Source organism: Poecilia reticulata, chromosome 10 (assembly GCF_904066995.2).
Source record: "Poecilia reticulata chromosome 10, P_reticulata-male-v2, whole genome shotgun sequence".
Lineage (NCBI taxonomy): Eukaryota > Metazoa > Chordata > Actinopteri > Cyprinodontiformes > Poeciliidae > Poecilia > Poecilia reticulata.
In genome coordinates, this window is record NC_088839.1 from 15006574 (window position 1) to 15033118 (window position 26545).

General features: G+C 42.1%; 1 protein-coding gene across 5 annotated transcripts; it reads right to left on the reverse strand.

The window, feature by feature from the left end:
- Nucleotides 1–747: 747 nt before the first annotated feature.
- Nucleotides 748–26462, reverse strand: kdm3b (lysine (K)-specific demethylase 3B). 5 transcript variants are annotated; one of them, XM_008420094.3, is made up of 25 exons: nucleotides 25945–26462; nucleotides 18891–19055; nucleotides 16193–16306; nucleotides 15880–15985; nucleotides 13215–13339; nucleotides 12231–12290; nucleotides 11246–11941; nucleotides 9565–10753; nucleotides 9253–9469; nucleotides 8952–9166; nucleotides 8690–8842; nucleotides 8478–8585; nucleotides 8106–8233; nucleotides 7716–8010; nucleotides 7381–7634; nucleotides 6929–7201; nucleotides 6666–6849; nucleotides 6470–6560; nucleotides 5795–5925; nucleotides 5563–5682; nucleotides 5152–5175; nucleotides 2375–2514; nucleotides 2064–2240; nucleotides 1826–1960; nucleotides 748–1740 (listed from the first exon to the last, which is right to left on the reverse strand). In XM_008420094.3, the coding sequence occupies exons 1-25, from the start codon at nucleotides 26152–26154 to the stop codon at nucleotides 1660–1662; spliced, it is 5391 nt and encodes a 1796-aa protein (XP_008418316.1). In that variant the 5' UTR covers nucleotides 26155–26462; the 3' UTR covers nucleotides 748–1659. The 5 variants fall into 5 exon arrangements, with proteins under 5 accessions (XP_008418316.1, XP_008418317.1, XP_008418315.1 ...); XM_008420095.3 differs by having other exon boundaries at nucleotides 6678–6849; nucleotides 7716–8013; XM_008420093.3 differs by having other exon boundaries at nucleotides 7716–8013.
- Nucleotides 26463–26545: the final 83 nt, after the last annotated feature.

Genomic DNA, 26545 nt, shown 5'->3' on the forward strand with positions numbered 1-26545 from the left:
TCACTAAACTTTTACTTCAGCCACTGTCTTTGTCAATTTCACAATAACTCCGTTCAAAATACACTTTGTAAAGATACATTTTCTGCACGCTGTCAGTTTTATGAATTGCTGCCATTTAATGTCGTAAGCCGCATTAAAACAGGCCACTTTATTAGGTACGCTTTGCTTGTATGAGGTCGGACCCCACTTTTAGGGTTTACACCTGCCGTTAAGGCAGTTGTTGGGTTACTATGGAGACCATTGTTGTCCTTGCTTTCATGTTTATGCCAAATTTGAAAGCTGCCATCTGAACATTGTAGCTGAAATTTCCCTCGTTAGGACAGACGATTTTATTATCTGTTGAGCCTGTGTGAACTGTAGCATCAGTTTCCTGTTCTTATCAGACAGGAGTATTAGTTGGTGTGGCAATGTGTTAAGCAGGGATCCATTGCATAAAGGCGGGACTTGTGAGACATTAAAAATTAGACCAGAACATTTAACCAACAGGAATCAAAGAAGCTGCTTCCAGCCTGGCTCAAGCATTGGACTTCTATTGACCTGTGAATAGTTAGCAAAATGCACCATCATGATTGGTTAATCTCCAATTTACCATCGCTGCTGTTTATCTGATCTTGAGTCAGTGTCCCTGAATAAGTAACACAGTAAGAGAAGAACAGCCAGACATACAAGGCGATTGTATGTCTGGCTCTTCACCAACTTGCTACAAAACAATAAAAGACCACATACAGAAAAGGCATTAAACAAAAGTTATTTTTGTAAATTTTATTGTGAAAAAAAAAATCCAACTGCTAAGATCAATATATATATTGATACAATGTTAATGGCCAGTAGTTCTGTTCAGCTGCAACTGTGATTCTTGAACAATATAGCTGGAAGTCCGTAGTTCATCAAACCTCCTGAACAAAGACGGATTAGAAAAAAAAAAATAAAATAAAAAAAAAAATTGCCGTCTCCGAAGCTCATCTAATCATCAGCTTGTTACGTAAAAAAGAAGATTTCTTACTCTAAATGAGAGAAATAAGAAAACTAAAAATACAAAACTTTGGTCAGCTTCCCTTGATCGGCTGCTTTCAAATTCATTGCAGCCACAGACGGCAAAAATAATCAAATGTTAAAAAAAAAAAAAAGAAAAAAAAAGAAGAAAAAAATCTACAAAAACTGGTTAACCTTGCTTCTAATGAAAAACATAAGCATGTCATCAAAATAAGAACGTTACCCCAGTACTCACATTTTGTGATTTGCTCATATTGTAGCTGACCCGCTGCTCTGAAGGCACGTCAGCTTTTTTGCCCTCCCTTACTCAAACATTTTACATTTACAACAAAAACAAGAGAACACACTGACCTTAAATACAATGTTAATCAAAAAAACAAAAAACAAACAAAAAAAAACAAACGGAAAAACAACTAGACAAGTTTAAGAGTACTGTGTAACAGCGACAAAGGAGTTCCTTCATCAAAGCGCTGATTTGCCCCCACCCTGTCTGATCCCGCCCCCTTAAATGAAATGTTCTTTCCCCCCAAAATTCAGACCTTCACTGCCCCAAAACAACACACACAATCTGTACTTTGTACTCTGTAGTTTTCATTTATGTGTGGATATGTGGTGTGTGCTGTGTGTGTGTGTGTGTGTGTGTACGTAGTAGAGTGGCATTGAGGACTAAGGGCGAGCTAGTTTAGGTTCGTGAGCCTTCAGTGTCCCGACGGCATCCTTCACTGCATGATAGATGATGTTCTTCACCTGAAGAAAACGGGTCAAAGAAGGAAGCGTCACATGCTGGATGATCAACACCGCAATACGTGCGCAAAACACGAGTAAAACCAACCTGTAGCTTGTCTTCGTGGTTTGTGTGAGTCGTGGAAAGGTGTCTGAACTCCTGCGTCAGTCTGAAGCAGTGCCTCACGTGCTCAGGAGACACAAAGTCCTCCGCCACCTTGATACAGCTGTACAGGTTGTGTACCTGATAGGAGCACAGCAGGAAGAGCGGCTACGTTACCGAAGGGGATACGCCTCAAACCGTTTGCTGCTATAAAAAAAACTCTTGAGACCTCATGTTGTCTGACCTGGTGTGGCGCTCCGGCGGGGATAAACACAGCGTCGCCGAGGAACTGCACGATGGCCCACCCCTGGACGCCGTACTCCTCGTACAGTCGGCGCCGGAGCCCCTGGTCCAGGTACCAGCTCTGGTCGTGAATAGGGTCGTGGTCTGGAGGGTTCTCTTGACCCTGCTCTTCTCCCACCTGCGACGCAGGGCAAAGAGAGAGAAAGAACGATTAGATATTATTAAGCTTTTTTTTTTTTAAAGTGTTTGATATCTACTTTATTTATGATCATTTAGTCAATAGAGTATCTTGAGGAACCAGTGGGTGCTCACCTTGCGGAGTAATTCACGGATCTTCTCAGCGTCCTTGGCTGCGTAGATGTGCCACAGAGCTCCGGGTTTCTCTTTCCCCTCATGCACCCGTCTCTTCGTCATGTCGTCCACGTCGCCCTCCTCGATGGTGGTCATGACCTCTGAAGAACCAAAGAGAGGAAACGGGACAAACAGACGTACAGAATGCCAAACGTCCATCAGTAATATCTCTACATACACATGTTTACATCCGAGTTCTTTCTGTCCGATTCTATAATATTAAGAGTTTTTAGCTTTAGTTCTTAGCGATTCCTTGAACTACGGCTCGAGTTCTACATGTCGGAACAATCGCAACTTGAGCTGTTTAAGAGGGTGAAATCCACATTTATTTTCAGAAAAGTATCTGGTATCCATTCGTCGGACTTTTGGACAAGAATGGTGCAGAGATGTAGTTCTCAACTGGTTCCTCCTGACCCAGTGGGATTTCTCAGGCAGTGCCAAGTGAGTTTAAGCAGAGGCCTCTCAATAAATTACATTATCGTGTTAGTTTTTTCCAGTAATTCATTTCAAAAAGTGATTATTATTATTATTATTATTATTATTATGTGTGGTATATATAAGCATTCCTTTCAAGTCATTTTATTTATTGTGGGTTTCAGAAAACGTGAGCCCCACGTTCAATTCCTCAGAAAACGCTGAAGGTTTTTAATATAAAAATGTTATGACCCTGTTTGAACAAACACAATCACTGGTTGAATGTTAACAGCGTCCGAAATGAGGACAAGACACCGACGGTCAGTGTTTCAGAAACTCCCTGTTTTCAGTATCCAAGCACATTAATGGATAGTTGAGTGGGGAAAAAAATTATTGATGGGACACAGAGGCAACATTACGCAACCTTGATGGGATTATTGAGCAGAAACAATTCTTCAGTTTCTTGTAGTTTACCAAGGGGAGAGCTGCAGCTGGATTCACAGCACCAACAACCAGTACATCAAAATACACATCTTGTTCCGACTCACTCCTGAACCAGAGACAACGTCAGAGTCACCTCTACTAACCGAAGGACAGAAAAGCTGGGACTGTTGCTGAGTGGCCCAAATTTGTCTTTTCACATGACCGACAGTATTTGTCTGTCCAGATACTGTTTAGAGCAGCATTGTGTGGGTTGTTTGCATAAAAGCAACTCTCTTTTAGCCACAAATAAATGATACCAGTTACAATAAATGACACAATTTAAGCAGGTGTAATTGCTGTGGAAGCTTAAGCATCTGATTTTGTTAGAAGTGTGACAGTTAAGCAAAAGATGTTTGTGCTTTCATTAAAAAGAGGAACATTTATAGCAATCTTTAATTTAACAAATGTTATCCCATTAGGAGTTTCAGGAGATCTATGACCTAGAAAAAAAAAGTCCTCCTATGGTTCAGACTGGAGATTATGTGTGCCACTTCAGGCATAGCTACAACAAATTTTGGTGATTTTATTTTCATTTTGTTGCACTTACTGCCTTGCAGTGCTATAATTTCAGTTTCAAATACAAATGTTGCCTTATGTTAAAAAACGTATTACAGAGCTCCCATGTCGAGGAGACACTCCTAACTGTTTGTGTTTTTAATGCCATTGTGTGCTCCGTCTACGAGCAGAAATGAAAACTCGTAAGGGGATTCGATGTCAACATCGACACTAACAGCAGCAGAGGCGAAGCATGAGGAGGAAGATGAGGAGGTAAGAAGGAGAAACACGATGGATGCCTGCACAGACTTTCTGCTTGGCCACAAAAAATGCTATTTGTACAAAACAAATATTGAGTAACATAAAGGCATCACATAACGCTCCAGTGGTTAGTCTGTGAAGTAAGATTAAAACGACTATATGTCTTCAAGATTTATCATATATATACACATGTATTCTGTGGCCAGACCAGTTGAGAACCACGAAGGCAAAAAAAAAAAAAAAAAAAAAGAAAGGACAATTTACAGACTACACAATCACATTTACTGACAACGTTCACATCCACAGGTCTACTCTTGATTTCTAGATGAAGCTACAGCCTGTTAACGTGACATTTTGACTGAACAGTATTTTTTGGAAAGAAGTCAAAACATTTAATTTGAAATTAGTGAGTAACAATGGCCACACTGAAGAGTGTTGTGGCTTGCACAACCTGATTTGGGAAAAAAAATTAAAAATCAGGTATCAGGAGTCTGCAGGTGGCGAGTAACGGGTCCGGATTCATCAATTATCACATAATAAACTTCATCAGACCATCTGTAAACAGAGTGATCTACCTTTTATTTCTGCCAACAGCCAAAGTCCATCTTTTGATGTGTGCGAGTGTGGTGTTTTTGTTTCTGTGAAGAAGGTTGCAAGGAAACAGGAATGCCAGCTCTAGATGCCCCTTCGTTCATACTACTCTCCCAGTCTAAGGACCAGAGCCCTGTACACCCACAGTAAACAGGAAGAGAAAACGATCCCACCACAGCAGCTACAGAACATCTGAAGCCAGACCAGTTCACTTAACTCGTTTCGCCGTGAACGGGAGTCGAAACCCAACCCTGAAAACTAACATCAACCGTAACCAGAAGCTCGGAAAGAATCCGCTGTCGTTTGCCATAGTGAAGGTTGCGCATCACACAGAAATTTACAGACATGCAACAATACAAACTGAGGGATGAATCCCGGTGCTCTGGCCCCCTACTGCACAACAATACAGGAGGATGGAGCGCAGGTGTGAAAAGGGGGAGTTAGTTGAGAAGAAGGGCATGCTACGCAAGTGATACAACTGAAAGTCTACAGACCTTGGTATCCAGAGTTTTCCGCCTCTGTGAAGGAGAAATTTTACCACAATGTAAATAAGTGAGACCCACCGGAGGGTGCCTCCAGTGTCCTTTCCGAGCACATTCAAGCCTGGAACCACTAAATGTTAAAATATCCTCAACAGTGGATTTCATTATAATTTCTGAAAAGTTTTTTTTTTTTCCAAATACACATAAAATACCATTTTGTGTATTTGGCAGGGAAAAAAGTACTTTGACATACTGTAGAATCAATTCTGTTTGCAACATATTTTTAAGCAACAAGCATTTTCTTAATAGTTAGTAGGTCAGCTGTGGTTATGGTGTCTAGTAACTAAAGCAGTGAGAGTGTCTGTGTGGGGGGGTGGGCAGGGGAAAGGGACAAAAAAACAGAGTCCCCTTAAATCTACCGACCTCGCTCCTGGTTTTCTTCTCCATGAGGAATGCCGACGTACACCATGACGTTGACGGCGTCAGACACGTCCAGATGGAGGTTAGTGGTTCCGACCTTCCTGTCCTCGGTCGAAATTAAGCCTGCAGACATTGGGGGGGATTGAAGGAAGGAAGGAAGAAAGAAAGAAAGAAAGAAGGTGAAAAGGAACGTATGCTGCACAGAGAGGAAATGTCGCCAGGCGGTCGTTTTTACCATAGGCGTTGTACATCTTTGGTCCGAGGTCAGGACGCACAAAAAAGTTGGGCAACCGTGAAGCGAGGTTTAGACGTCCGTCTCTTTTTGTGTACTCGGGCAAAGGAAGATTGTCCATCAAATCATCAAACCTGGAAAAAAAAAAAGAAAGGTGGAATATCTTACAAAGTTAATTGTTTTACTGCAACGTGTATTAGCTGTTATATTGTCTACTGTTTTGCAATATAAATGTGACATTTATATTGTACCAGTTTCTATCCACAAGAAAGAAACCTCTCTACCTTTAAAAATGTTGCAGTGGTATCAAAATTGGTAGAGTGTTTTTCTCAGTATGAGTTTCAAAGTTAAGCATCATAGTGAGAACTTGTCTGAACCCAATACAAGTAATTAATAATCACTCATAGTAGAAACGCTAAAAATGGTCATAACTATTAAAGGGAAATCAAAATCAATGAAAATCATCAGCAGCAAATCCAAACTTTACAGCCACCATAAATTGGAAATAATTACTTACCAAAAGTCAATTTGCATGGCAATTTTTAAATGAACAAAATTCTAAAACAACTACCAAAAAAATTTTAGGATGAAAAACTATATATATATTTTTTTTAAAATAAAATTGTACATATCCAAAATTTCTGGAACTAAAAAGCAACACAGGTTTGGTTTCCTCACCTTGTGGGCATCATGTCTCTGAAGTCTTCACCTGGAGGCCAGTCCTTTAGTTTCAACACCATCGGCCTGCCGTCGTTGTCCTGCAGTCGTTCTACACCCGGAGGAGACATTAAAGACCTTGAGACAACGTCCACTGCATGCTCTACCTGTCCGCAAGGTAGTTTTAAACTGAAGTGTGAGGAAAAACAAGTTGTACTTTTGAACTCACTGGAGATCGTCTCAAAGCCGTCCCAGAAGTCTCGCACCTTTACATCGGAAATGATGGCACAGTTTCTGCAGTTGACCAGGTCTACATCCTGGTTACCAAACTCCTCGCTGAACGCCTCGGGCCGCCACAGTTCGGATTTTAGCCGTTTATGTATTCCTGACACCAGCACAGGCTGGGAACGAACCAAAACATATCAAGACGACATGTCAGCCCATCTTTCGCCAACAGGTATTTTATACTCTGATTCTTACCTGTCCCTGCTTCCAGCACTCTCTGAAGATCTTCCAGTTGTTGCTGTTGCTAGGATCCTGCAGGCAGAGGAGTCGCCCATCACAGAGCCAAGAGTGTGAGGTATGTGGTTCCAAAACACTAAGACCCATTACGCCGTCTTTACGGGCTCCCAGCACTCCAAGTTCGCCGCCTTCGGAGGTCACAGAGCGCCGGCCCTCTGCTTTCTTGGTCTCTACAACAGAGGCGATGATGTGATCCAGGATGTTTGGTAGGCTGCTCTTCGTCTTGTCGCTCTGCATCGTCAAATAAAAAAAAAAAGAATTATAAAAATGTGCCTTTTTATGAAGGCAGGACATTCGAAACATTATTCGCCAGTAGGTGGCAGTGATATTTTGCAATCCTGTAGGTGGCGTTTAAAATTAAAAGCATTATTTTTGCACGCAAGGAAAAAACAACAAAAACCTGGACATACACTTGATGAGGTAAAAACAGAGGGGAACGGTACACTGCTCTCTCCAGGCCCCTGAGACAGCTTTCCTGGTCCAGAGTTGAGCAGGTCACGGAGGCTCGACCCCTCCGGTTTGGACTGGGTCATGCTGGGCCCGAGCAACAGGCTGTTGAAGAGCTTCGGACTGGAAGCAGGCGGCTTCGAGAGGGCACTGAGCGAGTCCAGCCCAAAGGGAGGCCGACTTTCTCTACTCATCATGGCGCGAAGTGAGCCGGATTCTGGAAGAAGAGGGTCGTTAAAACCGAAGCCGATTTAAGGATTTCTTTATCCCGACTCCTGGTTCTGCATTGTCTACGCACCCTTGGTGTCATCCTTGGCTTTCTGTGTTGCCAGGTCTGCCAGCCAGTGCAGAGCAGAACTGTTGCCCTCTCCCGATGGACGGGCGTCCTTGGCAGAGGACTGTGTGACAATACAGGGAGTGGATGTACTAATAACAGAGTTACTGGTACTACCCACAGTTCCCCCACCCCCGCTGTCTGAAGGTGTTGCCGTCTGCATGCTCTCCGTTTTGATTACTGACGTTTCTGCCTCTGGTTTTGGAGTAGTGCCAGCACCAGATAAAACTGTAAGGCCACCTCCGCTGCTGGACGTAGACTGCTAAAACAAAAACAAAAAAAGTTGAAATATTTAAAACAATTGCAGAATAAAACAAAACAATACAAACAGCAGGAGAAGGCAACACAGGATACCTGTGAAATCCCATTGGGGGCGGTAGGGCGGACTAGTGACTTTGTATGTCGGCTAGCACAGGGGCAGTTGGCTTTAATACCCCACTTGCCCCTTGCTGAATGCACCATGTCACCTATACTATAAAGAGCTGAAGCAGAAAGACAAAAATAATTAGTCCTTGCATCTCTTTCATTCCTACAAGACATGATATTTACGCAATTCCTTTATAATGTGTGAGGATGCTGATCATTCAAACACCACTTTATGACTTTTGCAAACTGACCTTTTATCTTCACTGTCCTTTGACATGTTAAAAATAACCTACTATAAAATACTCAGGTCTACTGGGATGATGTGTCTTCTATAGACATGTTGCAGGCTGTTTGTTTTACCTGTTCCTGGTATAATTTGCGTTGGCATGAGGTTTTGAGGCTCGTGAGGTTGGCCTTTGGCACACTTTAACCAAGAGAAAACCTCGTCCTCTGGGGTTTCGTCCACATCTAAAAAGGGGGTTCGCAAAAAGTCAAGCAAGGCAAGAATATCGCACAAAATAACTCGAGTGAACATAACGTTTGTTCCCCAAAAACTCGAGTTGATAAGCTACCTTCTCTTGGCCTGTTCCTGCGGAGCCGGTAGCAGTCCAGACACACTCCAAAGCCGCACTTGCGACAGACCCAGTGGATGTTGAACAAGGTCGTCTCGCATACGTCGCACATTTCTCGGACGCCTCGCACGGCACGTTTCCACGCCACTTTCTCTGAAAAGCCATGGGGGGAAAAAAAAAAACACATTTATTTAAGATCGCAGACGAATCAAACAGGAGGACAAAACCTCAAGATGAGGTGCGAGACGACTTTCAGACTCACGGTGAGGTTCCACCATCATCATGGCCTCCTTCTCAGACATCACCAACTGGCAGAACTGGTCTCCCACGTTGGCCAGGATGTACTTGGACGTGTCGAGGTCGAGGCCTTCTTGGACCGCCGGTGCAGGTAACCAGAGACCCATCGCCATGTTATCGCTCTGCTGAGGACTGAGGAAGCCTTCCACGCGCAGTATGCCTTTACGTGTGAAAGCCAACCTGGATGACGGCAGGAAAAACAAAATTAAAATGTAGTCACAAGACGGAGGAAACGTCGCGCTGCTATCAAACCACTTCGGTCTCACCTCCTGAAGTGGAAGAAGCGGCAGGCCACGTTCGGGTCGTCTTCATCCTCGCTGTCGTCCTCCGTGGTTCGGTACTTCCGATAGCGTTCCAGGCGACACTCGCGGCACTTGTGCAAGTGAGGAGCCACGCTGATGCAGGAGCCGTCCTGGAGGAAGGACTCACCTGACTGCTTCAGACGGCGCACTTTGCTCTGGTCTTTCAGCACAGACTGGCCCACTGGAAAATACAGCGCAGCGTTAACTCCATCGCCAACGTAGCTTCCGATAAGAACGTAAGGTCTGCAAAAAAAAAAAAAATTAATGAGATGGCACCTTTAAAAGACTTGTTACGCGGACGGCTCTTGGGAGCCACCTGGACTTTAGATTTTTGCTGGATGGATCCATCCTTAGCAGGAAGAGCAAGCCCCGGGGGGATCTGATCTTTCTCCAGGCCCTCCTCGTTCTCGCTGAGGTCTGACAGGTCGCTGTTGGTGCTGGAGTCGGAGTCGCGCTTGGATGACTGGCTTCGATCTTCGAGGCTAAACTTCTGTGGCTGACTCTGGTCGAACAAAAGAGCCGCTTCCTTCATTTCTCCAGAGCTGCTACTTCCCATCATCAGGCAGCCAGACGTAGAGGTCGGCATCTCGACGACTTCTTGGTCCTTCTTTGTCATGGCCATCTCGCTCTGCACAGTCTGAGGTGGCGTCGGTGTGGTGGAAGAGCTGACCGTAGCCGCGGCTGATGGCGCTGTGAAGCCGGACGACAGAATGCCTTTGGGCGGCTCCGCCATAGTGAAAAGGTTAGGCTTACTGTCCATAGAGACACCCAGAGTTTGTGGCTCAGTCCCAGAGAGGCCAACAAAAGGTGATGGGGAGGTTTTATCTCCATAAGCCAGGAAAGGATTAGTAGACTCTTTAGAGGCCTGCAGAAAAATGTTCTGGTGGATATCTGAGGAGTTAAAACTGGACTGTAGCCCTAAACTCCCTTCAGCAGTTCCGTTATTATTGTTGTTGTTCTTAATAGCACTTTGGGCTCCAGAGGCCATCCCAAGACCACCAATCGTCAGGCCAGGGCCCCGTGAACCTGCAGATGTGCCCTGGAAGGCTGATGGTATATTGAAAGCACCATTTCCCAGAGGATGGGCCTCAGGCACTTTGGGCTGCTCAGGCTTCTTCAGCCCTTCAGTAGAGGCTGCAGGCCTGAAAAGAGCCGCCGGCTCTTTACTCAGACTCTCAGACACAGCAGTAAAGTAATTAGTGTCCTTGGTTTGAGTTTGACCAGCTGTCAGAATGGAGCTGGTGCCAGAATTCTGGGTCATGCACTGAAAAAAGAGGTTCTGGTCCTGCGGAGGTTGGGTCTCGCTCTTGGCTCCACTGAAGCCGAAGCCGAAAGGCTTGGTGGTGTCGTGGGAAGCTGTGGTGGTGGTGGTGGGAGCGCCGTTGGTTTGGGAAGCAACATCTCCAAACACCGGAGCCGGCGGGGTCGCCTGAGACAAACGGAAACTAGGTGTTGTTTTAGAACCCTGGGAGTAAAAAATAAAAACACGAATTAATATTAATATTGTAATTACAACGTCTGCAGTTCCTTGAAGCATTCATGTCCCTTGAATCTTTACTCACATCAGGATACTGTTGCTTAAAAACTGCAACAGTTATATTGATTGATTAGAAATAACCAATATTGTTCTGATTATTTCCTTTTTGTATCTTTACAGCCCTTGATCATTTCATGAATTAATGTTCTTCATCATTTCAAAATGGAAAGAGTGAAGCATAACCACAATCCTGTCCCGGTGTCAGCACCACCAAAATGACACATGGTGGTGGCAGCGTCATGACAACACAGTGACTCTAATCACATATATGTTAGGTTGTGTTGGTATTCCTCATAAAAGCCAAATAAAACACCCTGAACTTCATGGTCACGCTTAAAACCGGTAAAGTTTAAGGCAAATGAATGCTTTTCCAGGGTAGTGCAACCGTACAGCCAGCATTAACCTCATGGAGCCGCTTACCTCTGCCTGGCCTCCCCAGGTGGGAGCTTTAGAACTGAACCCCATCGACGAAGACAGAGAAACGCTGGGTCTGCTGTCCTGCGCCCAAGAAATGGTGACGGGCCCCGGGGAGACGAGAGCAGCTGTTTTAGAGAAAGCCAACTGGGGGGCATCCTCTCGGTCCAGCTGGGGGGACGGAGAAGCCTTTGGGGCTGGAGCACCATGGACCAGGACTGGCATTTGCCCCAGTGAGGGAAAAGATGTGGTAGAGAAAGGGGAAGGGGCCGGCTTGAGAGGGGGAGGGTTGGGCGGGTGAGAAATGCTGCTGGTCGAGTCCGCTGCTCCCTGCGGAGAGAACAGGCGCCCGTTTTCTTTGACGAGGGCTGGATACAGAGGCGAAGGAGCATTCGGGTGGTCCAAGTGAACCGAGGAGTTTGTGTTGGGAGAGGACCCGCTTCCTGGAGAAGAGGTTCCCTCTGAGGGGTTTCCGTTTTTGGTGGAGCTGCTGACTCTTTCAGAGTCTCCGGCCCAGATCCCAACGCCTTCCTCCGGAGCTTTGCTGGAGTCCCCGCAGTTTTGAGTACCTGCTTCAGAGTTTCCCGCTCCTTTAAACCGTTTCAAGTTCAAGTCGTCTCCGTCCTCTGAGGCAGTCCTGCGTCTGCGTCCGTCTCCCTTCAGTGCTTCGCTGTCCTTCCTTCGTTGGCCATTGTTACCAGGCTGAGAGGGACACAACGGGGAAATTTAGTTCTTCACCTGGCAATACTGGATTCAGTAAACCAATCACGATGTGGGTATTTTTGGCCACATACACAAAGTAAAACAAAAATAGAGCATTAAGAGAAAGATGTTGCTCAAATTTTTGAACAGACACAAGAAGCAAATAAATAAATAAAAATTCTCTTAAAAAAAAAAACATGCAAAACACAAGTTTAAAACTTTATGCAAAAAAATAACCAGTATGTCAGTGGCAGCACTCCATTCCCAATAACACTAATGACAAACTTACCTCCTCTTCTGCTAGCATGACATGTATCACACGAGGATCTACCATCTGCTTCTCTTTTCCCTGCAGGGGAAGAAAACAGTGTGAGATCTTTTCGCAAATTAACCCCCAGTAGACAGTCTGGCTGGAGTCAGGCTTGTTCACAAGAGTCCTTACAAGAACTCAAAGGCTTAAAACTAAACATATCCTAAAACACAAGGCTCACTTATGACAATTCTTTATGTCAAAACACAAATACTTTAACAGAAAGTTTGAGTTGTAAGAATTTTGCATCTTTTTTTTTTTTTTCAGCTTCAGTGCTTACCGTTTTGATTGAAAGGTAATAATTATTTTCGGGTTTTCATAAATATCAGTTTGGAAAAACTATTCTATACGCGATTTACCTCTCAACGACAAACCTATTTGTTAAAAGGTTCAGTTCATGACAGAAGGAAAAACAATGACTGAAAAACAATCAAAGAACACTTCTGAATGTTTACAAAGGCGCATTTGAACAAACAACAGGACCGAGGCAACAACATGTTTTGAACAGACAAGACTGCAATAATCTGAAGCAAACTTTTACAGAAAGCAACCATCATACCGCCTCAAACAACGGTCAGGCACGGTGGTGAAGGGTTGATGATTTGGATTCATTTCAGCGCCATTTTTCATGTCCTCTGTAGGATTCGCAGAGATCAATGAGATTCACTAAGTTTAGTAAAAAACTGGATCGTGTAACAAGCAAACAATCCTGCAGATCCAAACTATGGCACACAGAAAACGTTTTGTGTTGCAATGATTGTTGAAGCTATGAATAACTTCAGTTTTAACAGCTTAAATGAATAAATTGTATTTTTCTACTTAGTCTTGCTGAACACGACCAAAAGACATTGACAAATCTTAATCAGAACGTCCCTTCATGCTAAAATTTAAAACGACAACAAAAAACCTGAATTACAAAGAATTTAAAACCAGTTTTACCATGAACGCGTTAAAGTGTGTTACCTTATCCAGCGTAATCTCCATAACGTGCGAGATGGGGTCGTGCTGCGAGACGTGTCCAAAAGCCCAGCAATCTTCAAACTCGGGCTGGTACACGCGGACCCTGCGTCCTTGGATGGGGAACGAGCCTGACAAGAACGACGAGATAAAAATGAAACAACATCAGTGAATTCAGGAGAGAAGGTTAGTTTTACTCTACAAAACTCCTACACATGCCATTTTGCCTTTTTTTTTTTTAGTTACTTTATATGTTTCTATGAAACCAACACACGATTCTCAAGTTTTGCAGTGTGATTAAATGTTCGGTGATTAATAAAGAAAAAAAAGAAACAGAAAGAGAATTAATTTCCAATTTCTGCTGAAGACAGAGAAACACTAGCATTTTAGTGTTCCTCAAATGTGTTCAACAGGAATGGCAACTTTTTTTTTTTTTTTTTTTTTTACAAGTAGCCCGACTGGTTCTGCATTCTGCACGAGGCGTTGGAGAGAAACTCATTTAAACGCATGCAAGGCTTCAGAGTAACTATTGACACTAATATTGCTGGTCTTCATCACGGAAAAATAATAAATGGATAAGACAACCTCAACCGTTTTTAGCAAATCCCAAAAGAAAATCTTTTATTAAAGCAAAAATAACATCTTAAAAGTACTGCTTTGTGAAAAAAAACAACAAAAAAACTTTAAATAGAAATGACAAAGAAATGAACCGATTAAGTCGGAGCACCTGGCCGTACTGCTGCTTGTTGAACTTCCTCTGTCTCATGTTTCACATACGTCACGAGTGAAGTTCGTGTGAATCTGTTACTCCTTCCAGCTGCCAGGTCTGAGAACAAACACCATTTCTTTCTGTGCAATAATTTACAAGAATCTGAATTTAGTCTTGTAGGGAGTTAATCATTAGCTTCTTTCGATTCGAGACGAGACCCAACTTTATCCAATAATCAGCAGTTTTATAAATGTGCTGATGAGCAAACTGCTAGTGGACCGAGTTGTAGTAGAACATGCATTTACTTTTTTTTTTTTAATGCCACTGAATCATCTCCAAAATTAATTATGTAATGCCATTAAAGTGCTGCAGTCATGGAGCATGTTTTATTTTTATTTTACTGTTGAGGAGGGGAGATGAGGGAGGTCAAAGGAAAAAGGTTTATCTTTTGTGAGGCAGATTGTGTCTATTGCTGCTCTTGTCTCTTGTGCATGCTCAGTTTTATTTTCCTTTCCATTCTGGGCAGGTTTATGTGGTGTGACAGCATAGGTCTGAGATCTGGTGTAAAGAGTCAATCGTGTACAGGTTGCCCAAATTGAACAAATCCCTGCAGAAATGTTCTTAACTACATTATGCTGTTAATTAATATTTCTACATTTAATCATTTGCCCAATTTCGTATGTGAAAACAAATGTTTAGAAAAATCATTTATAGACTTTGCAATAAAATTATCCACAAAATAAAAATCTAAAACAACATAAAAACTTTTTTTATTATGTTTTTCACCCCAATTCATATAGACAGGACATCTTTTATGGTCAATTTGTCACCTCATAACTTTAGCTGATGCTCTGCTCACCAATAAATACCCACTCATCTAAAGATTAAAAAAAGTAGGACAAGGTTTTGACACTTTTTAAATTGGATTTCATTTAGATCCCATAGAAAGCATTTAAATTCAACAACAATGAACCTCAGATGTGCCTTGAAGAATCTGTATTTAGTTTAGGATTTTTTAGTCCTAGACTCTAAAACATAGATACACTAAATCGGTCCGGGTGCCAAAGAAGCTATGAAAGAACCCTCAAGCCTCCCTGCTATCCATTAAACCAACAAAGCACTGGCTCGTTTAATGATTTGTGAACCATGCATACAATAAAACCCAACTATGGTTTGCACTCAAAAGTCCACAATTTTATCAAACCTAGAAATCAGAGTCTGGGAAATGTGGGATTTTCAAACAGAAAACGAGTGGAAATATAGTTTTTACGCACATAAATTATCATAAATTGGTGCTTTTAATTTAAAATGATGTGATCGTATTTTTTCCCCATTTCATTCACCCTCAGTCTGTAGTCAAAAATATTTCCTTAATTGCCAACAATGAAACGTGTAGGCCTAGACGCCGAAGAGCCTTTTAGACGATAAATAAGGTTTTCTCTGCTACGCAGGACATTCCAAGCGTTCAAAGGATTTGTGCAGCTCAGACTAACAGCTCAATATGCAAATTACCTCTAATGTGTTTCACTGAGCCTTTCGTCTAATGACAAACATAACCAGCATTTTTATAAACCTAATAACGCGCTAACTAATGGAAAAAGCTAAGCACACAGACAGAATGGTGTTTAATACTTTTTTCCTGCCAGTAAAAGGAATTTAAAGTGGTTTTGCTTATTTTGTTTTCTGGAAACAAAACCAATAAGCAACGCTAGCGAAAACTTACAAATACCGAGGAAACTGCCGAAGATTAAAACGGCTCCTCATTTCACAAAAGAATTTAAGAGGAGCAACATTTAGAAAATTGAGAATAATTACCAGCCCCTCCAAACAAGGTCCTGTAAGGCGCCATAATAAATGCATCACAACCGGGCCAAATCCTTTTTATTTGTGCCCAAACGTTATCGCTCCACTGTTCACACGGAATAACCCAGAGGCCACATCGAGCGCGAGTTTGAATCCTACCCTTCCTGAAGATCTCCTGCAGTTTAAAGTCGGTGTGCCAGCTGGAGAAGGCAGACAGCAGAGACGGCTGCTCCAACAACACGGGGTGTCTCATGTCTTTATCAGCCTGCACAAACACACAAACATAGTTATGGAATACTTAAAACGTATTTTATCCTCCGATTATATTAGCAAGTCACAGCTTTAATATTAGTACATACTGGAAAAACAACATTTTGTAATCAACCATTAATTGAAGAAAAAAAAAAAAGGTTTAATGTAACTCCCTTGTTTCTACCTGTTAGTTCCAGATCAAAATACAATACATGCTCACCTCAAATCTCTGGAAAGCTTTGTCATCTGGCAAAAACTCAAAATTCTTTGTACCAAAATACTCCACAGGAACCAGGGATCCTAAACCCACTCTGTCCACCAGCGAGCGGAAAGCCTGCACGAGAGAAAGAAGCACTTAGAAAATCTTCCTGCTCAAACATAAACCAGAAAACGGTCAACATCAACTGAATTTTAAACATGCTTTCAACTTCCAACACCTTCCTTTATTTAAAAATGTCGTAAGTTTGGGGGAAAAAAATGAGATGGAAATTGACTTAACTGTAAAAATCTGACGAGTCTGGTTACAGACCTATCAATTAATGGTTATAATCTATAGATATTGTAATATTTGGTGGTTAAAAAAAAAACAAAACACTGATTTGAAAGTAGATTTAAAAAAAGATAAAAGTCATCTGCTCTCTGCTTCATAGCGAGGCGTGAAGTAGAGAGCCTCTATTTCTATTTTCTGCTGCACTTCAGTCGCTCCATTCGTTAGCTTTCCAGCACTGCTCTCTGAAACTAAACTCGTTTATTAAAAATACTGTCACTGTTTGTTTGACCATCTAAATTATTGTCATAAAAACGTTTTTACTTCCATAGAAACGCACACCACATCGATTAAGGTCCCAGCGGATAACGTGTAACCTGTGTCTCCTTAAGATTCCAGAGCGACAGTCCAGATTCGGTGTTTGTTTTTCTCACTTTAAACTCAACACCAAAATCCAAAAGCCTTGCCCAACCGAGGCAAAACCGGGACTTTTCATGAGTTTAGATTTGGTAGCGCTAAATGTTTTTGTTTACATCATACGCTACACACCAAATCGTCCATGTTTGAGGAAAGCACCGCAAGACTCCGTTTCTGTTTTGTCCGTCTATTTAGCCGTTTGGAAAAAAATTTTTTTTAAATAGTGTTGCATCTTTGCTTTACCAGAGTGATTTCCAATGTGATTCAAAACGTGGCTCATCGTTTTGAATCACATTGGATGATGTGTTTTATTTTCAAAGTGACTCAACCGTCTGAAGAGAGGTGAGCAGCAGCACAAGTAAGAGTCGATTACCATCTATTGTGGCAGTTCAGGTGAGAAAAGCACATTTTTATGGCTGATGCAGTTCTTCTCATTTTAACTGAAACTACAAACTTGTCGTCCTTCAAAGTTTTAATAGGTTGTGAAACTGCTCTGATTGAGTTATGATGGCTATAAAAGATATCCTTCTTTGCAAAGACTGTAATTGTTTTATTTTCAGTAATGTACCGAGGGTATTCTGCAAAAGTCTGAAAAACTTGGAATTTATAAATGAACAGCCCTGTTATCAAGTGAATGCTTCCGTTGTGTTGAAACAACAAAGGCAACCAAGAGAAACTGAGGCTATAAGACATGCAGGACAAGGCGTCTCCTGTTGCCAGAGCAGCTGATAAGACTTGAGAGAGCATTTCGTCTACAAGGTCATGTTGAAGCCCAAAACGAGAATGATCACTACTTATGGAAGCAAACATTTATGTCTATAAAAACACTTAAAAATTTGAGTTCCACGTCGCAAAGTTTGCGTCGTCTTTACAAGCGCCAACTCCATGGAAGCGGGTGGAAAACGATGTAAAGCTTCATTCTCTTCTAACAAAAGCAACAAAAACGACAGAATTAGATGATTGTTCATTTCAATTACATATTTTAATAAGTTAAAAGATTTATGCAATTATCACTTTTTTTTTTCTTTTTTACATTTGTGCATTTCCAGTATGCCTGTAAATATGATGCAAAAGGCAACATACATATATATACATATATATTTTAGTATTTTCTGCCAATTTTATGATGGTCTTATTATATTTACAAAACGTAATTTTATTTTTTGTTTTATCGTTTATCTGTAATGTGACTGTTGTGAAAGACTTTGGTCAGCTGAGGTTGTTATTAATGTGCTATATAAAAAAAACTTTTGTTTAAAATTCAATTAGTTGCAAATAATTACAGACCACAAAATTTACTCGGCCTCACCACGTGTGTATATTACATCAAAATGTTACAGCAGAGAAGACATTTTGTCAGTTGTTTTAAACTTAAAAAAAAAAAAAGTCCAAGTTTCTTCAAAATAAAGTTGGACACGCTTTCTCGAGAAGTGTGTCCAACTCTTCAAGAAAGCTGATTTCTTTTTGTTAATCTATTAACAAAACGAAAGCATTTGGTTCTTTTGTCTTGGTTTGCAACTGGGTCAGAATATGCCCGACAAAGAAACAAAGAAAACTTTTACTTCAGCTCAGAGCCAGAGGACACGTCAACAGCATTCATTCATTGGTCAGAAAGAGTCGGGTCAACACTAATATGGCAAATGGACTGCACTTGTTTAGCGCTTTACCAAGTCCCCATTTGAATAATTTGTGGCGAAAGTGACCTGACACAGAACACGTACTGCGATTTTTCTATCTGCAACATGCAGTAGTAAAATAAGTTAGCCGTCACTCTCAAGTGTTATTCATTATTCAATAACCCCACCTAGCAATGATTTACCGCAGATAAAGCTGTGACCATGTGCAAGCGCTACACAATATGTGGCTAACGCTGCTTGCAAAAGGCGCACAACTTCTGCTCCTTCATGGAGACAGGCCACATGAATTGTCTGTTTTATTACATTTTAAAGCCTAACATTATCACTGTTCTTGAGCAGTCACATTATCACATCACAATGCACAGCTGTCCACTCACCAGAGCCGGCCAGGGCGTCGTCGGTCCTGGAACTGCGCTGACCCTCGTACTGTCACTGGGGCTGACCCAAACGACCGAGTCTTCGACCAACACGGCCTTCACTCCGTCGCCGTACACCTGCACCCACGAACATCGCTGCGATGCGTTTTCGAATTCAAGAAACACCTGCGGTTGGCGAACAAGAAGGACGAACAAATATTAGGAACTGACGCTCAGTTTCTTATGAAGAAAACCAGGACAAATTTAAGAACATTTCCACAGAGATTTTTAAAAAGAAGAGGGCAAAAGAAGAGATAATTACATAAAAAAAACCATTAAGTTATTTAATAAGGGGCAGTGCATATTAATAAACATAAGTTAATAAACAGTTACGTAATTATGCCAGATTTAGTCACAAGAGCTAATTTTCAACTGTAGTCCCATAGCAGGTTGATGGTAAAATAAATGACACCCAAACGCACATACACATACGAGATATTACACGAATTGGTCAATGTTGAAACAAATTGTCAATTATAGAAATATATCTCATAAATTAAGACCAGCAATACACTACATTTCTCCTGTGAGTTCAATTCTGGTTTTAGTGTATTTCCATTTCCACTTATTCGGGTTTGGGTAGCGGAGGGAGCAGCCTAAGCAGGGAGACCCTGACTTCCCTCTGCTCAGTCTCTCAGGCCGGATCCTCCGGGGAAATCCCAATGCGTTCCCTGGCCAGTTGAGAAACATAGTCCCTCCAAGTGAGTCCTGGGTCTTCCTCTGGGTTTCCTCCTGGTGGGATGTTTTTGTAACACCTCACCACTGCGGCGTCCAGGAGGCACCCTAACATCAACTGGCTGCTCTGCTCTGAGAACCCCCTGGCTGACCAAACTTCTCACCCCAAAGCCTCTCCCGTTCTCCATCTGAAGCCCAACAGTCAACATTTGGACACAGGACAGTCAAATTCGAGCACACCTTTCATACGCAGCTCAGACCATCTGGGGAATGACCTCCAGCCTCCAGCAACACACCTTTCTGCAGGCGGCTTCCTCTGTGGCATTGACACTGTAATTGAGGAGTTTTTTTTTTTTAGCCATTTGACAATCTTTGTAGTTATTCAGTGAAGAATTGTACAAATATGAACAATTCCTCACCACGTTAAACATTCATCCAAGTATTTATCATCATGTCATCTACGGACACAAAAAACGGACAATGGAAGCAGACTAGTTGAAGAGTAATACCAACATTGCTGTCTTAGTACTTTCTGCATAAATGTCTGGCCAATCACAGGACACTTCCCACAGAGCTCTGTCGAAACAGTCTGAACCGGGCCTGGTGTCGAGAAAGGGACGGTGGGTGCAAGAAAACCAAATGACGCAATTTCTGTCACGCGACTGTGTCAACGAGAGCCGATTACAACACTTTAGAAGAAATATGGACGTGCGCAGACACTGGAGTTCATCGGGTTCTGCAAATTCAGAAGCTGCTACTGGACTCTCGTTCAGAGACAATACCAAACTTTTTGTGTTATTTGAAATCAAGTCAAAACAAATATTTGCTTGAAATACGAAAAAGCATTCTAACTGAACACAGACGGTTTTTAACAGAGTTCTTTATTGCTTATTAAAAAGGTGTCAAATGCAAACCGATCAGGTGAAACTGCATGCTTCGTTAGAATTGCACGCAAACCGTGTAAAACAAATTGCCAGTAAACGGCATCAAACCGAAGAGAGAAAAAAAAACTACCAACGTGGGAATTCTTTATGGAGCTCTCTGTCCCTGTTAAACAGAGCAACACACATTCATTCAATACTTGCTTTGAGGGAGGCTCTCTAGTAAAAAATCCCATTACACTGTGTAATCCCCAGAGTTCATTCCTGTTTGCCATGGCAATTTAATCCAAAATATTAACATTTTTAAAGACAATTACTTCCTAACGCACAATATGCATTCCAGAGGAAACACAAAGTCTGTTGATTACGCAAGACATGCTGATACGGACCGATCGTCGTCTAAAACTTGATTTTTGAGAATGACTGCATTTTAATCTGAGAATCAAGTCTGTTTATGTACCGAGATATTGACCTGATCGGTTAAGAGAACGGCGTTGCTAATCTGCTTTCGTGTTAATACCGTTACCAACAGATGCATCGAAGTAGTGTTCCTCAACCCCGGTTCTCCAGGCACCACTGCCCTGCAGGTTTTAGACGTTTCCCTGCTTTAACACACGTGATTCAGGTGGTTGCAGTTCAGGAAAGGCCTATTAATCGTCAACTGAAATCAGGTGTGCTGAAGCAGGGAAACATCTAAAACATGCAGGGCGGTGTGACTCCAAGACCAAGGATGAAAGAATCTGCCTCAAAGAGCCAAAATATGGGACAATTCCCAATTTTATAGTGGAGGAAGTTTTTACCGCCTTATGGTTTTTTGGGGTGGGGGTTTGTCACTTGTTTTAGATTTGGCTAGGGTCATTGTGACTACAGTTACAACAATATTCTGCACAATAAATAAAATCTACTAAATTTCACGGGTGTTTTTATTTTCTACTCGTCAGCTTATGCCCATGTGTCAAAATCAGCAATAGACAATGGATATAGTTCATAAAGATTAGACATGTTCTACAGATACTCCTCCATATTAAGCAAACCTAAATGATAAAATAATGCAGATGGAATGGAGCAGTCATTTCTCCACAAAGTTAAATAGATTTTTTGCCTGTCTGTCATATTGCCTGCAGCGAGTTTTTGCTTTGCATGGAGAACTTTGCACTAATGTGGTTTAGGCTCAGCAAGCCGAAAGATGGATTCTCTAACAGACATAATGTTTGTGGTTAGAGACATCTGTGATGGCTCAGACGTCTCTGAACGATGAACAATTTTTTATTTTTTCCTTTTTGCCCGTCCTCTAGAAGGATGAAAAGTAATAAAAATCGATGCTACATGCAACTTCTTTTGATGAAAAGCACATTCCCTGCATTGTCTCGGTTGTAGCCATTTTGTGCCAATTTGCCTTTGAAGATTTCTCCTAGACATTTAAGACTGTAAATGCTTAATGTCTGTCAGCTCTGCCTCAAGTCGAACTACACTGGAACTTTCAGAATGGTGATTTTCTGATATTATTCTGAGTGCTAGGAGGACACATGCATATCCACACTAACCCGAGGTGTTGGGTTTCTGGGTCATGATGTTAATAAACTGTAGTTGAGAGCTGGCAATGCAAAATTTGAATATGGTCCAACAAAGATATTCTACAAGACTTCAGTGTGCAATTCATTTTGTTATCCCCCCCCACATTACTTATATTGCTAACATCTGCATACAGTCACTTTGATAGAAATAGCTGGGTTTAGAGTTACACCACTCAATCTAGCAAAACCAGAGTTTTCATGTTAAACTGGCAAGCTAAAAAGTGAGATTTCCCCCCCATCCATGCATCAAAACTAAGAACTCCCAGCAAGTCTGGTGAATTAAAACGCATCAACAAACATTCTCTATGCACCTTTCTGGGTTTATTACGCTGGCAGGTCAGACCTCGATGGCAATCTTTAAATCTTTGGTATCAGCCAAGAAAAGCCTGACTGGTGAACCTCCCGCTGCACTGTGATCTTTTACCAAGACTAAATTTAAAGTCGTACCGGATCCAACTAAAAATAGCTCTGAGTTATTAGGGCTCTGGGATCAACATTCAAGACGGGCCCTACAACTTACAGCTGCTACATTATGGGTTTGGATATGGAATTACTGTCAAATTTATGAGTCAGTATAACATTTCTGTATCGATTTACATCAGTACACATGCCACAAGGACAGTGGAAAACAGATTAAAAAAAAATCACCTTCCCACTTTGGTACTTTGAAAACACATACAGTAACTAGCTTGTGAGTTAAAAATGATTTAATGGTGAAAAGAAAAGCTAAATCAATGCAATTCGAACAAATCTCAGTCATAAATAGGTCGAGGTTAAGTAAAAGCTGACTTTTGCATTTTTGCCTTACAACTCATGGGTTAATTTTATTCATTTATTCATCAATTAAAAACACGCAGCAGAAGGCTTTGCAGAGGAGACACAAAACTAGATCAAAATGTCATTTAACTCACAAATTAAGATGTTGAAAAATGAATTTAAATCACAGAAACAAGCAAAAGATAATAAAAACATGTTTGTAGCTTGAACTTATTTCAATATTGTGGTGAATTTCCTAAATCTTGATCCTTAATGTCACCTGGTTCGGTATTGGTTGGCTTCTTTGCCAATATTTAAACCCATTTCGTATTCCCTACCTACTTCCATACTGTAGCTCTAAACCAGGGGTGCCCAAAGTCGGTGCTCGAGGGCCGGCATCCTGCATGCTTTAGTTCTCTCCCTGGTGGTTGTAACAACCTCCTCAGCAAGTCTATGTTCATCTTAGGCCTCTAATGAGCCATCATTTGATCCAGGTGTGTAAAACCAGGGAGAGAACTAAAACATGCAGGATGCCGGCCCTCGAGGACCGACTTTGGGCACCCCTGCTCTAAGCAAAGCTTTTCATACCTACTGACTTAACCGTTGCAAATCAGTTTATTTCTCCTGGCAGGTCAATATTTTACTATATTTTGGAGATAAGTAACCATCCATTGGCCACAACCGCTTATTCTTGCAGGGTCACAGAGGGGCCAGGCCCCATCTCCAGAGATCATCAGGCGAGAGGCGAGGTACACACCGGACATGTCACCAGTTCGTCGCAGGGCAGCATAGAGACACACAGGAGAACCAATCATGCGCACACACACTCACCCCTAAGGACAATTCAGAGAGACAAATGAATCTGACAGTCCTGTTTTTTGGATTCTGGGAGAAAGCCAGAGTACCAGGAGAGAAACCAAGCATGCACACAGGAGACCATGCAAACTTCTTGCAGAAAGTACCTAGGCTGGGATTCGAACCCATGATCTTTGCGCTGCAAGGCAAAAGTGCTACCAACTGCAGCAGTACGCAACTTAAAAAAAAAATTTAAATTACACATAATTTAGTTGTTCATTGTTTTTTTAAAGACATTACATTTCAAATCACTGTGATTCCGATCACCACTTGAGCATTTTTACGAAATGTGACTTTTTTTTTTTTACCCCTGATTAATGTGCAATTTTGCACATTGATAGTTTAACTCAATTTACATTTACCAATTTGTCTTCATAAGGCGTAGAAAATCAAAGTTGCGTTACGTTACGCTTGGTTTCCTCTGAGCGGTACGGCTCGGCGCGGTACGCTACTTTTGTTTGCATTGTAAAAGTAGTCCATGCAACCGACTCGTACCGCAGCATTCCTGGGTCCCCTTCAGTTGCATGTCTTTCAGACGTCGGTATGGTTAGGGTGGAGCGACAGGCGCAACTCAACTCAGTCCGATCATTAGGAGACAGAAACACAACTCTACTTGCAACAGTTTTGTCCTTAATACTAGTAAGAAGCCATGTTAGGTGTTTGGGTTTATGCCCACCTGCCCAGTCGAGAGTCCACAAAATAGCGTACCCACACATGCCGCACCGCTTAGTGGAAACGAGTTGCCGTTTGTTCTCCGATCACTAGGTAGGTGAATATGCTTCTTTCTGCACAGTGACTTCAAAAAAAACCCCAAGCTTTTTAGCTGCTGTTTTGGGTTGCAGTTTTCAAAATTTCTAACAATAACGTATGCATACGAACAATGTTACCGTGCTTCTTTTATTTCTGTTATTAACATAGCCAGGATTTATTGCTGATGTTTGTAACTCAACCAAATAGTCTGTCGATGTTTGCCAGTAGTGATCTGTCACAGGAGCACTTGCTAAACTGGCACACATAAGGTCCAGATTCAATCAACAGTTCCAAAGAACTTGTACTTAAATCGCAGAATTTAACTAGAATGTTTAATTGGGGGGACGGGGAGAGAAAAATTGCAAGTTGAATATAATTTTTTGTTTAAACGCTTTTTGTTGTTGCTTTTCATGGTGAAAATATCATCTGCAGCAGCAAACATGACCTTTGGCTGACTAGAAGGACAATTACACATCAACTACCTGATATTAATTGGGACAACTAAACGTTGACATTTTCCTTATTGGCAACAACTAAGTGAATATTTTAGAAATTAGGCAACTTATTTAAAGGTAATGTTTCTTCGCTCTCGATGTAGATTCCAAAATTTCAGCCGTTGTCAATAAAAAGTCATTTTAATGTTCTTTCAAAAGAATTTAACATAAATTTTTAGAAAACGTGGCTTCCCCATCTAGTCCAACTACTAACTTTGGCAACAACTTTAGTGGCAGTTCATCACATAAGATGTACAGCAAGTTGATAGAAAACTATGTCATGGTACAGCATTCGTCCCTGTATATACTTTTGAAGAAAATAACTTACACTTTTAAAAGACAAACTATTTGAGCAGTGCCGTCAATTGTTTATATGATTCTGAATAAGCAATAGTTTGACTTCCCTCCGTCATGTTGGTCTATAACCCACCACCTTCCATTGGCTCCATCTGCAGTGTTGAATCAACACAGCTTCAAAATGTCAGCGTCGTTCATTCAGATTGTTGTAAGTCGGTGAAGCCGTGTCATACTAAATAATCTAGGTCAAAAAACAAGGTGGGAGCGATTTCAGGTTCGCCCCTGCTTGAACTTCTTCTGGCCTCCAAGAGGACTAACATTAGCTGACGGGCAGAATTGATCGCCTGTAATGGTTGCACAGAAATTATCTGCGATTTACTGCAATGTGCTCGACGCTTCTCTTAACTCTGGACCGTAAGTGTTTAACAGTAAATGCTGCAAGGTCACACATAACATTGCTTGAAGCTTAGATATCCAGAAGCTAGGAAAATCGAACAAAGCAAAGGCCAGAAAATCCCCGGTCTCGATTTTAGCTTCGCCTCTCTGCCCGCAACACGCAGCGGGCTAAGATCTAAATTTATGCAGCAGGTAACGATAAATCTCCCGATTCTGGTGGGTAAAAACAAGCTGCACTAAGCGGAATACACATTGAACCACTTAGCACACGGTGCATTTTAGAAAATGACTGATATTTAGCTTCGCAATACGGAAACGGTTGAATGTAAATACTGACTGTGAGTCCGGCAGCCGTGCTTGTCGTTGTCGCCTCCCCTCCTTCGCTCCCCTCCGGAGCGGCCAGGCCGATGACGCTCACCGCCCGCACCGTTCCTCGGAGCCAGTCCCGGGCCCAGGCAGGTTGCTCGGTCTCTGATCCATTGGCGGGCCTGCTGTCGTCGAGTAGCAAAATAAGACGCTTCCCGATCAATTCGAGAGAGTCCCCCATGGTTTGCTTACAAAGCTAACAGCCCTCAGTAAGCCACCATGAACAGTTGAACTTCTCCGCTCGGGATGGGAACTCAAGGAAGCTAACGTAACAAAAAGGCGAGAAGAAACCAGTTGGGATTGCTTTGTAGTTCGCCCTAATGAAAAACAGAGCTCGTTTTGGTCAATGTTCCCGGGGATACGCGGCGGCGGCGGCGGACCGCAAATCTCCCAGTCGAAACGTTTTTGTCCTCGGTGTTAACGCGACTATCCTGCTCTGTCCGCCATTGAGCCCTGCAACAATCAAACGCACTCCTCCTGGTAGACTGGCAGCACTGCGGAGGCAGAGAAAATATGAGGAAACACTGACCCCTAGTGGAAGACGTAGGCGTTACTTTCCCGCAGTGGTTATT

Coding starts and splice junctions, on each gene's coding strand:
- kdm3b (XM_008420093.3), bottom strand. CDS start 26,154: ATGGGGGACTCTCTCGAATTGATCGGGAAGCGTCTTATTTTGCTACTC. Junction 16,307..18,890: donor CGACGCCCTGGCCGGCTCTG/GTGAGTGGACAG, acceptor TCTCTCGTGCAG/GCTTTCCGCTCGCTGGTGGA. Junction 15,986..16,192: donor AAGCTTTCCAGAGATTTGAG/GTGAGCATGTAT, acceptor GTGTTTGTGCAG/GCTGATAAAGACATGAGACA.